Source organism: Grus americana, chromosome 10 (assembly GCF_028858705.1).
Source record: "Grus americana isolate bGruAme1 chromosome 10, bGruAme1.mat, whole genome shotgun sequence".
Classification (NCBI taxonomy): Eukaryota; Metazoa; Chordata; class Aves; order Gruiformes; family Gruidae; genus Grus; species Grus americana.
The window spans coordinates 4,404,198-4,419,890 of record NC_072861.1 but is presented as its reverse complement, the minus strand read 5'-3'; the positions used below and the strand labels follow the sequence as shown (position 1 = coordinate 4,419,890).

The 15,693-nt window shown below is 37.9% G+C and overlaps 1 protein-coding gene across 2 annotated transcripts in view; it reads left to right on the top strand.

Annotated features, from left to right (window-relative positions):
• Positions 1–15,693, top strand: part of TMEM266 (transmembrane protein 266) — a 63,882-nt gene that overhangs the window by 11,964 nt on the left and 36,225 nt on the right. For both annotated transcript variants that reach the window (XM_054836394.1, XM_054836393.1), the window contains exons 5-6: positions 3,625–3,779; positions 8,980–9,053. In XM_054836394.1, the coding sequence (XP_054692369.1) occupies positions 3,625–3,779; positions 8,980–9,053 (229 nt within the window). The remainder of the gene's footprint in view (positions 1–3,624; positions 3,780–8,979; positions 9,054–15,693) is intronic.

The following is a 15,693-nucleotide window of genomic DNA, read 5'->3' as shown; positions in this document are numbered from 1 at the left end:
CTTGAGCAAATTGTTTGTAGTGGTTCCTTACCAAATAAATATGTTAAACCTTTCCCAGTTTTGCCTTATGTTCTTTTTTCCAAGCTGTTTATTAATAAAACTAGCAGTGATGATGACAGATTGGTTTTCCACAAAACCATGTGTGAAATTATTTTCAAAAAGAATTACCCCTGGTAAAATTCCACTAAATATATTTTAATGTCTCATAATAAAACTTTAGAGCCCTGTATCACCATCAACTAAGAAATTCCCATGCTAGTACATTTATTTACTTTATCCAGGTATTGTAAGAAAGGTAAATAATATTCCTGTTGTATAGATGGACTAACTGAGGTATCTAATGAGCCTGTTAGAAGTGATGCAGTAAAGTTGTCCTAAGTCCTTTACTTGTATTCATATAGTGCATGGCATCCACAGATAACACAGTCAGGACACCAAAAGAAGTTGTACTTGTCCTCTGAACAGAATAGAGTACTGGGGTTTGGGGGGGGTGGGGGGTGTTGTTGTTTTGTGGGGGGTTTTTTTGGTTTTTTTTGGGGGGGTGATGTTTTTTCTGGAGTGAGGGAAAAGGTTGTTTTACTTGTATATGGTTAGTATGTAATCTCTTCATAAATTTATGAGTGGTGCAAGTTAACTTTTATTCTTCTGAAAAGTTTGTATAGCTGAGTTTCTAATCTGAGCTTTAAACTTAGTGTAGCTTTGCAGTATTGCAGGGGAAATGGCCAAGGTGAGTTTAAACCCGCACTAATTCTGGTAGGGATTTGTTTTTCTCAAATACCAGATTTCTCCTCTGTTGAATGGATGAGCCCTTACACATCAGTAGGGAGAGATAGTACTCTACTAAGACAGGTTACAGGGTTGGAGATGAGACTTGTGTATTAGGAGTCAGTGTGGTTAGCATGTCAACAAGTTTATCTAACATATATTTCTAGTTGGAGTATAATTCCTTTTATTATTTATGTCCATCCTTTGCAAGAGGTAAGAAGTAAAAAAAAACCCCTCAACCCCAACAAACAACAACCCAAGGCAAAATCAGGACTCTACTACACAGGAGTGTAGAAGTAGCAGGGAATGAGTTAGCTAAGCAGCACCCAGAAAAGAAACCATCCAGTGCTCCTTTTAGAGCTCATCATGATTGTTAATGTCAGTGGATTCAGAGGACTTGGAGGAAGTCTGGGATGAAGTCTGCCAGGCAGTGATGTGAAGATGCTAATCCCTGTCCGTTCACAGGACAAGCATTGAACAAATGCATCTTGGTGTAATAAATTAAGATATGAAACTGGAGGTGTTTTTTTGGTGCTTAATTTTTAAACACTCTTGTGTCTTTGAAATCAATTTATATATTTTATAAGTGATATATAGGTGTAAACATACAAATGATCTGCACTTGACCTCTTAAGTTGATTGCTTTTCCAGTCATAAACTGATAGTTTCATTCAGAAGTTTTTTTTGAATCAGTGGAATATCAGTACTGCACAGACAGAATAACTCCACATTCTTTAGCATTCTATGAGTAATGATTAGCTTGAATAACAGTTATCATGGCTATATGTAATGTGTGCTGAGTATCACAGTTGATTTATTCTTACTGGTACATTTGGTATATTTGAAAATCTTGACTACATAGACCTTTTAAAGGAATGTACTTAGGCCCTCTACTGATCATTTTGAGAACAGGAAAGAGAAAAAAACTGCCCTGCAGTATTAACATGCTGGCAAAACCGGTCTTTTTGGAAAAAGGAAGATAAATATAGGAAGAGAATAGAACTAAATCCTGTTCTATTTAAACAGGGCCATTCCCTAGCATTACTTTTAGAAAGATCTAAAAAAAATCCCCCAAACCCAAAATATAACAGTTGCTGTAAAGATGAGTTATTCTGTTTCAAGATGATGTAAAATAAAATAAATTAAAAGATCAAGTTTGCAAAAAGGCCCTATCGCAATGCCTTTTTTTCCTTATGTTTTAAAAATACCTATTTAAAATCTAGTGCATCCTGTATGCAGCCTAGAACCGTAACAAAGTTAAACTAAGGACAAGTTCCTGATAGTAACACTTGTCAAATCTTCTTTGAAGTTTTAAGAGTCAATTGAGGAGGTCTTTTGCAGTCAGGTAATCAGGCAATCTGAGTACAAGTATTTAGTTGATATGCTTAATTCTGAGAAGCTGCTTGAAAGTGTCAAGTCTCTGAGCACTTAGCTTAGCATCACTTTCTGCCTCATTTTTGAGAGTGGGTATGTCAGGGAATGTTTCGTGATGTTTGTCCAAGTGTTTGATTGTAACATGAGTTATTGAGTCTAGAGCTGTTTATTTGGAATTGATCAGTATCATCATACCTTCCTGTATACCATTGATTTCTGTGTATTGGTATTTTGGTTCAGACAGTGTGGTTACTGCACCACACTTGTGTATGCTTGCAGCTTCTTAAACCCCAGTTAATAAATCATGTTGTCTCTTTATTAGCTAATGTGTATTAATGTGGTTTGAAAATATGAAGTATCAATAAAGCATCAGAACTTTCAGAGGTGGGCCAGTACAAGAACATTACAAAACACTATGATAAGAAATGACACAATACTGTGTCAAAGTGAAATTAGGAGAAAAAAAGTATCAGGATGGGCTTTATGCTTCTGAAGTCCATGCTACTGTTATTCCTATTACAAATATTTTCAAAAGAAAAAAACAATTTAATACCCCTCTTGGAAATGTGTATCTGCATTAGCATGATACTAGTGCAACATTTACTGATTCATCAACTTCCAAAGTTCTGGTTCTCATAGCCTCCTCAAAGCTTCCTTCCTCTTGCTTAAACCTTCTTTTTCCTCCAAAACAAGGTGACCTCATCTAAACTAGGTTTGGGAGCAGCCCCTGGTGTATGCTGTCCCCAAAACTGTGCTACCCCAAACTCTGGGAAAGTCCTTTTTGGCCTGCTCCACAAACAGATTGGTGAGAGTTAGACAAACAGATGAGCTTGACAACCTTGGCCAGTTGCTTGACACTTTGCCAGGCTGTCTATATTTGCTAGTATAGGTGTAGCTGTGGAGTCACTGAGTTTATTCTTTGGTGTTTTCCAGATTCCTATTGCTCTTTTCTGTGATGATATGGACTGCTTGCTGCAAACCAGATTTGGCAGCTCTTGTCTAATTTGTCTCATACTAGAACAGGGATAAATGTGCATGACCGTAACATTCAATAGCAGAGAAATTCTTAAAAAAACATCATTAGCTCCTAACCTAAGCTGAGAGCAGAGTCCTGCTATGCCTTGGTACTCACAGATAATGCAGCATGTATGTCAAAATAAAAACACATGAAAAATAGTAAGGAAGAAAGTAGAAAAGTACATATGATAATTAGGGTTGTGTTAGTGCATTGGAAGGCACTTGAACAATGGTACACTCCAGAGGGTTGGAGAGACACACAGGATCCCCAGGGTGAAGATTTTTGTGAAGTGTTTACCTTGGTAAAGAAACCAATAAAAGTGATTTTTGCAAAGTTTGTACATTATTGCTGAGTGTATCCATAACAGCAGAACTTGTCATTTTCAGTTCACTGCTCTTTAGCTCTCTTCTTTTTTCACTACTTCTTCTTTTCTTTTCTTGTTTTTCCTCTTAATTTTATTTCCTTAGATCTAACTGGCTAAAACCGTGCTGTGGGAGACGAGCAGCTGTGTGGCAGGTATTTTTGCTCAGTGCAAGTCTCAACAGTTTCCTGGTAGCCTGTGTAGTATTGGTGGTGATTCTTCTGACTCTGGAACTCCTAATAGATATAAAGCTTCTCCAGTGTGAGTAGGAGGATTTTTTAAATTTTTTTTTTTTTTTTTTTTTTTTTTTAATTTTCATGAAATAAAGGCTTAACTTGCTGGGAGGTTTTGAAGGGGGGAGGATGGTGGGGATTTTTTTTTTTTCCTACCATTTAAATGATTACTAGGCTAGGTAAGAAATGTGTTTTTGTGGAACCCTGGTATAGTGAAGTCAGTCTCTTCCTTATTTTGCTGACCAAATTCAGTATAGGACAAATTTTCAAAGGATATGGGCAGAGTGTACGTGCAGAGATCTGCATATATTGTCATTAGTACTTGAAAAGGTCTGTCATTTACAGACACACTCTGTATACATGAAAGATCATTTGTGCATCATTAATTTCTGGTATTTTTCACAACCACATGGATAGACAGAAGTGATGAACTTATTAGGGTATTTGGTGCTATCTCTATTATTAATTTACTTCTACTGAGGTGGGTAGGACTTGAAATTACGGATTTCTGTCTTGTAATTCACTGAAATGATAGAGATTTTCATTCTCCTTTGCTAATACACTGGGAGTCAAACAATAGCTTAAATGGAGTTTTGCTTTATCTGAATTCACTTTACGCAGGTTCCACAATGGAAATTTTAATGCTGTTGTTTTGCTTCCTAATTAATCTTTTTTTTTCTATTGCTCTTTTCCTCCTTCTGCCCCTTTTTTCTTTTCTTTTTTTTTTTTTTGCTTTTATGATACTAAGTTGACATGAATACAAGTACCAGCTACATTTTTCCCCTATGCTAAATGTTGAAGAGCAGCCTGTAACATCTCTGTAGAATTCAGATATGTCAAAAAGGCACTGATGGGGTTCAGACAATCCCATAAATGCAAGAGTATGTAGCATGAGAGAGTCATGGTCTGGTACCTTCTATGGCAACTTTAAACTGAGCAAACAAACTTTTTATTCTGTTGAAGTCCTTTTATTTTTGTGATTTGTCAATTGATATTAGTGGAGTTAGATTTCACTGTAAAGATTTAGGTATTGCAATTGTATTAAGATTACTTTAGGGGACTTTATTGATAATTGCAGCCATTTTACAAGCCCTATAAGATGAATAAATGACAAAGCTGTCTTTCCGCATCATTGCCCACCATTTACAACCCTGTCTGTCCATAGTGCCCACACTGTTCTGAACATGGCCGCTCCGTTACAGTTGTTATTTTCTGTACTCTGGTGATTTACCATTTTGGATGAGGAAGCCCAGAATTTGGACAAGTCGTCTGCCTTCAAAAAAAGTCAGGAATGCTAATTATGGGTGTAAGTCCTTAAAAATTGAATGAGGAAGAAGCTTTCAACAATATTTATTGAGGTGCCACATCTTCTGTTCACGTAGAGAAATGTCACTTCCTGTAGAGCTGGAGTCTAAAAACTGTTTCTGTTGATTTCTCTAAGATTAACAACACCGTTTTGGAGACTTTTCTCTGGAAGCACCTGCTTTCTTACCATTTATTTCCTGAATAATTTTCTAAGGAAGGCTTTATTTTAGGGATCCTCCCTCCTCTATGTGTCTAGTGCATGTGATACTCTTAAAAGCTCTGCAGCTTACACCTTGTGGATGGCCTACAGGTGTTTGGTCGAGCCAGGTTATTTCAGTGTTCAGAGGCTGCCCCTGCCTGTATGACTTTTCCCAGCACCTGAGAAAGGCCTCAGTCTGCTCTCTGTTGCTACTTTGCATTTTAACTAATGCATCAACCCATCAGGCTTCTTGCCTTTGTTGACTACCTTCTGTTTTGTTTGAAATCAGATAAAGGCTGTCTTGGTGGGGCTGCTGTAAGTATTGCAGGTGTCATATGAGGAATGTGTGTCACCTTAAGGTTTTAAAAAGCCATTAGGCCACAATTATGTTTTTCAAAAATGTAATTACAGTTTTAAATGATTCCTTATTCTATATTAAATCAACCGATGCATTAGAATATGTTACAGCACATCACTGCCAATTTTGTTCATAGTAACAACTGCTAATCCACATTATAGACTGTAATTACTTAGGAAGCCTCCTTTAAAAAAAAAAGAAAAAAAAAGATGTTTTCCTTTGCCCTAACATTTTAAGAGCATCATTCTCCTCTCCTCAGTCTTTGCTTCCACTGTGTACTTCTCCCATACACAAAACTGTCAGTGTCAGTGATGGAGACCACGTTTGCAAATGTGTAGGTCACACACATAAAAAGGACAGAGACCTTTAAGGGTATTTTAGCACAAAGCATATTCATGCCAGAATTAGAAACCCCAGAAAGCAGGGGACATAATAGGTCTCCTATTATAGATGTCTGTCCTATAATCAGCTTTTTTAGTTCTATCTTGAAAGCTCTTCACATGCATTAATAAAATAACATCTCAATACCTTGTGATGTTTTGCAAATGCAGAAATAGATGTATATTAAGTCACTTGCACCTCATTTCAAAAAAAGAGGGTCATGGCAGGTTCCAACCCCCACTCAGAAATATAGACCATGCTTTCCCTTCCTTGTCTTCAGTAGTTTTAGGGGAAAGCAGCTCAGGAAATCATCTTTGTATTGTCCTCCTTCAGCAATCAACTACAGCCAGTGTGTCTGTAAAAGGCATCAGGCCTTCCTGAAAACTGGAAGCTGAAAAGCTCCGCTCTGTCCATTTGGTTGCTGTATGAGGGCCCTGTCTGAGTGTGTAGCTGCGCAAAGAAAATGCACGTTGTGGTGCAGGAGTGCCTCGGTAGGAACGGGTTCAGGGCTTGCCCAACCATGCAGCGACTGTCTGTTGTCTGCTCCTTGCTGGAGCAGCATAGTTTGTATCTGCCAAGAAGTCATCATCAAGAACAGCATCCACCGAAACAGGCACTGGTACAAGCTTCTGTAACGGCCAGTCAGGGTTTCTCAGGATGTATTCTTCATCGCTCCCCTCCTGGATATACATTTTGAGGAGATGTGAAAGAGAGGGAAAGGAGGAAGAGGTAGACTGAGGTTAGCTGTACTCTGCATTTTATACTGAACCATCTTCACGACTAAAAAGCATCCTGGATTTGCCAGAAAAGCAAAATGTGAAATAAACCAGAACTTTTTGGCTTTTAGCTACAATTTTGGGGAAGAAAAAGGTTACAAGTAAAACAAATGTGAAATTCTGTTCTGGATGAAAGTAGAAACAGAATACCTTAGGTGCTTTGCCTCAAACCGAATCCCAGTGATGTATCCAAACCACCACAGAGCAGGGATGAACACCTGGAGAGGACTCTTCTCCTGGTTTTGTAGATCTTCACTGCATTTTTGAAAGGGAATGTTTTGGAAGAGGCAAGTATCCAGATTCACTGTATGGGCAAGTGATTCAGCTCTTGTACAAAAGCTTCCTGCTTGGAAGGCTTTTTCAAAACCCCTGTTTTACTGGCAATTTAATTGCACAGTGTCTGGCAGCACATCCAGCACTCTGCTACTGTTAGTGCAGCAGCAGCAATTGATTTTCTTTCCAAATTTGTGATTGCTATATCTTTTTTGTCCACTAAGGGGCAGCTGGAGCCTTGTATGTCAATCGACAGCTGTGCACATACTTAAACTTTGCTGTTACAAGTTAAGTCTTTGAAACTCCAAGACCGCACAGACTATTTTAATCTGTCTGCTGTAGGAATGGTAGACTCACAGATACCTTGAAGCAAAGAGAATTTTTTCTCTTCATTCACTTAATCCAAACTTGAGAGCATGTGACCTTCAGAGTAGGAGTTGCCAGCAGTTCAGATACTGAACCCTTTCAACTTTCTGCTTTGTTTTGTCAGCGACGAAGGGAACTTTGATCACAGAATTTCACATCAACTTACTTATTAAGGAACCCTCCAGATTTCAAGACATTCATTTTAGACCACAAAGACAACCCATATCATAGAGCTTCTTATGTAGTCTTGCAGCAAACTCATTTGTCTGAGTTTACTTCATTTTACTTACAAGCAGAATAAGTTGAATCAAGTGAAAGCCTGATTTAATGCCACTGAGTGTCTGTGCAAGGCTTTGGTACTCTGTAAAATCATACTTTTAATGAATTCAGATAAGTTTTCCTGAGTGTTCCTGCCAGTCAGTTCCTGAAAGGACTTTTGTTCAAAGTCATTCCACTTTGAAAGTGGAATAACTACTCAACAGTCTGCATGCATGAAGAGTACCTATATGGGAAGGTAGTGTGTAGAGTCCAGAGTTTTATAAATGACCATTTTAACTTACCCTTTACAGACTTCTTTTCATGGAGGAGTTTGAAATGAAGTAAACATAAGTGATTTTAATGGTCACTGTCTTTCTGAAAAAGAGTGCTTACAAAGGAAATCATGTGTTTTAGCCAATTACTTAAACTGGAATTTTATTTCATTTACTGTAACTTTCTTGAGAGCTCTCATAGAAACTTCCTTAAAGACAAAGCTGTCCATATGACAGCCACATTTCCTGAAGTAGCCTGTACAAAAATAATCGCATTATGTTTGTTGTACAAATTAGAATTGCTGATATTTCACCAACTCCTTAAAATTAATATATTAAGATTTCATCTTATTAACAATTAACAATGACATTGGTTCTTTCTGTTGCTTCTCTCACTATGGTTTTCCTAGAGTCAAACTTGACTGAGAGGAATGGGATCCTGAGCCAGTCACGGCTGGTCGTGCCAAGTCTGGAGAGCTGTACAAAAGTCTGCCTACCTAGGTTATTTATTTAGATGATAGAAATGTATTTTGAAGCCCAGTTTGAGCACTAGTTTTTAAGCACCCATTCCAGACAATTACTGATCTTCTGAGCTGAATAGTAAAAGACTGAATACAAGGAATAAAGTGGGGATAGTAGAGCATTGTGTTTCCTTACAGAATTCTAACTCTGGATTTTTTAGGTATAGAGGATTTACTCACACACTTGTACTAAAGCAGTGCATTGAGTGAGAGCATGGAGCAGTGACAGAGGATCAAAGATCTAAAATGTGTATGTCAGTGCTTACCAGCAGTCTTATCTGTAAAAGCTCCAATGAAGAGCTGCTGTGGCTGCTAACGTGCTGGCCTGAATTAGGGTGAGCAGCTGACAGGGCTGGAGTTCCCTGTCCCATTACATTCCATCCCCTTTCTGGTACTTCCATTACAAAATTTAAGAAAGCAAGCTTCAGCCATATGTAAGTTGTAGCAGTACTAATTATATTAAACCTAAGTTGCATTCTGCTACTATAATGATGCTTCATTGTATTGTGTTAATTGCAGTTTCAAGTGCTTCACAATTTGCAGGAATAATTCACTGGATCAGCCTAGTCATCCTGTCTGTTTTCTTTTCAGAGGTATGTATAATCAAAGTTTTTCACCCCGTACAGAACTGCAAAGTATTTTTATGCTGTCACTTGAATTAGCAAGAGTTTAACAGTAATTTGACTGTAAATAAATGTAGCACAATGTACTTAAAGAAAAAAACAGAAAAAAGAAAAAAATTAATAGCTGCCACTCTTACTGAACACACTAAAAAATCTCATTTAGATTAGCGCTGTTTGTCAGTTGCCTAGAGTTGGCAAGGAAACATGGAAGATACTGTCTTACAAATTATAATTGGAAAACTACAAAAAAGAAACAATCGTCTCTGAAGCACTACAGGCACAGGACAGGACTAGTTTCATTCGTTCTCACAGAAATCTTATTGGTGTCACTGGGTATAAGGTATAGGAATAAGATATATTCTTCAGGAATAAAGATCCACAGGTGTTTTTTAACAAAAAGATCTCTTTTAAGAATGGAATTCTCCTCTCACAATTTATGTAGGTAGTTTAGATGTTCTAGGTTGCTGCATATAGACACAGTTAAGAGAATGAAACAAATGGTGAATTTCTTTGCAAAAATTTGTATGAATGTATGCATTGGAAAAGGCTGTAGTCATGATATAACAAATGACCAAATTGGGATAATCCGTTATAGCTTTCAGCTTTATTCCAAAAAGAAGTCATTGGAATTGAGACATTTAGACTACTCCTGAAATATCCCAAAATATTTTTAAGACTATTTTTCTGAGTCATAATGTGTTACTTCTCACAAAAAAACCCCATTTTATGTTTGTTAAGTTGGAAGACAGCTTGGACTTAAATGTTTTAAAATATTTTTCTAGTTCCATAGGAGAAAATATTATAATCCAAACAGATGTTAAAGTCTTCACTCTGTGGTAAATTTAGGCGAAGTTTAAAAAAAAAAAATCAAAAACCAGTGAGCTCTGATATCTGCAAATGATTTGATAGATCACTTGTGTGGAATTCATACTCACCGTATTATACCACTGCTTATTTCCATGGTTCTATTAATTAAATGCATTTATTTCTGTATATCACTTTGTATTTCTACTCCTAACAGGGATTTTCTAGATGGTGTTACCAGACTGTCAGTTCTGACAGGATTCCTTGATGACAGGCAGGGGTCTCAAGGCTGCTTTGCATCCTAGCCTTCTGGTGCTGCAGTTACACAAACAGATACGGTTACTATCCCCGTCTTTTGGTGATGATTGTGGGTTGTAGGACAGAGGTAAACTGACTGAAAAAAAAAAATCTCTAAACAATTAAAAATTTTTGCAGAGTCTTTCCTTTGTGAATTGCACATCCTAATTCTCAAAGACTCAGGTTTGCTAGATGGAGTTCATTCCCTGTAAAGAAATACTTTCCCCTCTCCCCCAGAATCTTTCTTCAGTGGGGATTAGAACCCTGGAGCTCCCTGTAATCCTGAGCTTCCCAACAGGACCAGCTCGTAACTCTTGCTAGCAGCATGGCTGCACATGTACACTCGCTTGATCCCCATAGCTTCCTGGAGCTTGTTTCACAAAAAACTTCACTTGTGGTCCTTAATTTCCTTCTGCTGGGATATAGTCTCAAGTTGTTTTTTCATTCACTTGTACCACCAACCGCTCTTCTCAAACCCTGATGCAGTGCCTTGCTCCTGTATCCCTTCCATAGTTCAGTTCATATGTTGACAGTTTTTGGTTGGTGGTGGCAGTGCAGACAGATCCTCAAGGCCAAGGAAGAAATGAGTTGTTTCAGTTCTACTGAGGCAGAGCACCCACATAAGTGGATGAACTGGTTCAGAAGTGTTTTGCAGGAAAACAGTAACAGAAATACTTCAGAGAGCCAAAACTAGTTGCCTGACTTACCATCCTCATTTTGGATCTGTGTTGGCTTTCCCCATTCTCTCTCTGTATTAGGTTTTGGAACTGCTTTTCTTTGTCTAATTGTTGTTCTCATTTTTTTGTCTCTTACCATTCACTTTCTGTCTTCCAAAGTATCTTCCTTCACCTGTCTGATTATGGTTTGAATTTACACGAAGAGGCCACAAGGCAGCCATGTAAGGAGCACAGAGGAGGGTAGATTTTTGGATATTGGTTCATTTGGCAGCTCAGAGTCCTTGACTAGGTTAAAGCAACAGAGGTGCCCCCACAGATCAACTAGATGTGCTTCAAAGACCACAGATCTGGAAGAGAATGAAGGTGTACCTTTCCTACTGGGTTTCCTGGGGTTGGCCTTGTGCCAGGCTGGTTTAATGAGCCGCAGCACATCTGTTTGTGTTGAAATGCTTCTTATCAGAGGAAAAACAGAGGGTTTAATTTTTTCTCATCAAAATAAAAATTTTGTTTTTTCAAGAGGTTACAAAATACTGCAAAAATTGCGGATCACATTGGTTTTCTTCATCCATCTTAATTTTATTTACACTTTTGTTGCCTTCGGGGGATGTTTTGCCCTCTGATTCTCAATACCATGAGTCAGCTGTCTTTGTCTGGAATTATTTGTTGAGATGATTGTGTGTTATAGGTTTTGCAGTGTGTGACTATTCATGCCAGGATGATTTTCCAGAGATGAACAGGTTTAATTAGTTTGCTTGGATCTAACAGGCAACTGCTGAGGATTGATTAGTCCTTCAGTCAGTGCCTTTTTCCTCAAAGCAAGGATTCAGGGTTTCTGGTGTTCAGAAAGGGTTGTTTCCATAGCAAGTACCAAGTCCTAAGTTTGGATGTTTATTGTTTATTCTGTAGTTTGGTTCCCGTTAGTTGTATGTGTGGACACAAAATGCTTCAGAAAGGCCTCATCTCAAACTTAGAGAACAAATAATCGAAAGTTGCTAAAGACTTGTTAAAACCCAGAAAACTTTCAGTACAAAATCTGAATGTTTTGGAAGAATATGACTGATTAAAAGCTGGTTCTATAAAGGCATTGCAAGTAATTACAGTCCTATCATGTTGGAGTTAAACACGCACTGGCTTTCTGCTTGGTTAAAATGAAGGGGACGAACATGCCAGCAGCTGGCAAATGCCAGCAGAACAGCTGCCAAGAAAATTAGTAGCTACTCTCACAGCATATTCGTGCTCTCTCTACACTTGTGTTATAGCCACAAGCCTTAAAGGAATGTATTGCACTCCGTTAATTTTATATTCCTTGTCACTGTCTGTGACTTCCCAAGATTAAAATATCCTTATTCAAGTGAAGTGCACATCAGCTCTCTTTGCTTTTTTCCAAGTATTTGAACAGGATTTACTAGTGGTGATGATTGTGTATGTTTGTCTCTGTTTACATACATCACTATGATTTGTCTGTGCACCAAATGTTACCCAGATGTTAAGACAGAAGAGAAGAGAAAGACACTGGGGGGGAAACCCCAGTACCAACAGCAAGGCAAGGCCGGGGTTACACCCTATCAAGAGGGCAAATTCAGCCTTGGTAATAGTTGGCTGAGAAAAGGAAGATGGGGAATGTCACATTGTTTTGGTAAGTGGATTGGAGTCTGCTTGTATTTTAATAGTCTTATCACATTGCCACAAATATTTGATTCTGTAGCTGTTGTTCAGTTCTGCTTTTCCACTAAGGTTGATGAGACTGTTTGCGTGCAAGAATGGAGTTCTTTGATATTAGTTGTTTGCATTGCTCTTTATGTGCTTCAGTCAGCCAAGCACTCAGGCATTCTGCTAACTTTCAGCGCTTGAGTGTTTCCCTGGGAGTAACCAAGTCTTCTGATGTGCTTAAAGTTAAGCAAATTTTTTCTTGCATCTGTATCCAAGAAATGAGTTCTCAAATTGAGTAGACTAAGTCTGGGGTCCTAGCTGATAATAATTTGTTTCATTAGCTATGGCTCACAAGTACATTTTAGATTTTCACTTTTAGGAGGAAAAAAAACCCCACAAGACTTTCCTCATCCTATATGTTAAGTGTTCCTAGTAGTCTGATACTGTACTCCTTGTTAATAGCAATCCTTGGAAGGAATAAAACCTCTTCAGGAAGACTCTACAATTAGGATTCTGTTAAAAAGGAAAAACATCCCAAATGGCAGAACTAAGAGAAAATAATGTCTTTCCAATAAAGATTTTTCATAACAAATTCATAATTTTATATTAGAGAAATCAGTTATGATACTTTTGTTACATTTTTGTGAGCTTTAAACAGCTGAGTAGAAAGATAATAATCTTCTGTTAATTCTATAATTCTTCCATAAACTGTGGCTTCTTTTCTGGATGTTTAGTTTTGTTCTCTGTACACTCAACTTTTCTCATGGTGCATAAACGCAGGGCATTGCTGGCTCTGTGTGTTTTGATTTGTAAGGGGGTTGATTAGGGAGGATCTAGGAACAAAGATATGGATTGTATATACTAATATAATTTATAAAGGTAAATTTAAGCTTCCTTCTTTGCTGGTGTGTAAAAAATTAAATATTTAATATACTGTGAAATTTCTTTTCTAACCACTTTTCTTGCTTCACAAAAAAAGTAGTTACTGGGGAAAATGGTTTTGTAGAGGTCTAGGAATTTAGCTAGACACCTTCCTGTACTGCCAGTCTGCCCATTTCATTTCCAAGAATACACCTGTCTTACAACATGGTGTGCCCTGTCAGTACTTTTATCTCTTGATAGTGACAGTCCAGCACTTTCTACACAATGCATTTCAAAGATAAGAATTAGCACTAGTGTAATCATGCCCAGAGGGAACTTCTGATGCAGGGTTGCTTGAGACCAGTTTTCTATCCAATCTGCATTTACATTATGGTAGTACACTGTGTCTCTAGCAAGCCATTTCTGTTCCTGAAGAACTCTTTCAAATCTCTCCAGAATTTTCAGTTTAAAATTCATTAATTTTCTCCATATTCTAAGAACAAATATTATAGGAGAACATAAGAACAAATAGAACTGCAGTGTTTATGCAGAGATGCATTTGGATACTATATGATATCATAATAGTATTAGTGGTAGTCATTGAAAAAAGATGTACTGCACTCATGTCTATTAGTGTCACCAAGCTTTTGCAGTTAATTATTTCTATGTGAGCACAGCAGTTACAGAGTACAGTACATGGGGAGTGTGCTGTACTGGGTAGTATGTGAGGCGAGGTCAGTAGTTACACATTTCCTTTCAGAGCCTTTATTGAAGAGAAACCATGTGAGGCAGATGCCTATGCACTGGAAACAGAACGATATCTCAGTTTAAAGATGCTAACATGTTCCTCTGTGCTCTGGTGGCCCGGGGATAGCGTGCACTAGAACAGCTGCTGCAATATCTCAGGACAGGCGCACCAGAAGGTGGCAAAAGATTCTTTTAAGTAGTGAACAAACTAAGAATGAACTCCTCTGTGGAGTGACGCAAACCAGAGAGGTTTATCAATTACAGATTGGGTACAGAGTGTTCCCGGTGGGCCAGCTTCACCTCCTGTGCTGCCTCCTTTTGATTTCTTTACACTATGGATGAATTTGGCACAGTGAATCACTGAGTAGTAAATTGTATATTAACTGTGCAAGCAAAAGAGTATTTAAAACTACCTAATGTACATCGCACTCAGCTGACAAATGTTCCTAGCTCATGCAGATTGTGGGAATTCACACGGCTGGTTCAGCAAAGGGCTTGGCCAGGTTTCCCTACGAAATTAGAGAGAAAACCTGCAGCATCACACAGCTCTTCATAAAGTTCACTGCAGACGGTTAATGCTGTGCAAATAACTGTGTGTCACCAAGGGACACTGTCAACTTCAAAATTACGTTTCTGTCTGGAAAATGGTTGAAAATTTTACTTCTATCTGGGTTTACTCCAACTTCAGTTAACAGAAGCATTCGGTGGTTTACCTTTTATTAGTGCACTCTCAGAAAATAAAAAATATATTTCTGATACAACTAAAAAAAATATGTTAAAGACTTTCTAATTAAAAGATTTCGAGTCAAGAAAAATTAAAGCATTCTTTTTCAAGTACAAAACCCTAAGCTGTCAGTGGCCTTGAACAGAAAAGTACTCGCACCGATATTTAATGTTTGCTTTCAAATCTGTGTGTCCAAAAATGCAGAATGCCTGTAGTGTAATGCAAAACTATGTGTGTGCATTTGCTACAGTGCTGAAAAATGCCTGCACATCAGTAGGAAACAGCAGTACTGCTCCATTTTTCCCTATTTCTTGTAGATTCTTGTGTCTACAAACGGTAGAGTCATGACTAACATTAATGTTTTGTCTGTGATGGATGTTACAGCTGCAATTCTCTTTTAATTCATACATATTTTTCAGTTTGATCCGTGGACAGTGCCTAGGAAGTTTCCTGGATTATTAATTTCTGTCTCTGTTTTTTTCCAGATTCTGCTACAGGTTCTCATTTTTTAAGTTCTGTACAGAGAAAGGACACAATCAAATGCTATATGTATTTGTTTGAAAGATATTTTTGATTGCTTAGGAAAAATACTAAAATGTTGTTTATGAGTAACACCAATGCTTTTGTTTCAAAGTGTTTATTATTATATTGAATAGTCAGGGAGATTTGCCCAATGAAGTCCAAATTTGCTTGGTTCACACTCCTCTGGGTAAGAGTCATGGCAGCAGCAGTGGATGTGATCTCATGCTTTATACAAATAGAGGGAGAGCAGAGAAAGCTAAACCTAGTTTGGAGTTGCCACTAGGGAAGACTGGCCAGTGGGCAGTAAGTGTACAGCACCTGTGTCTCC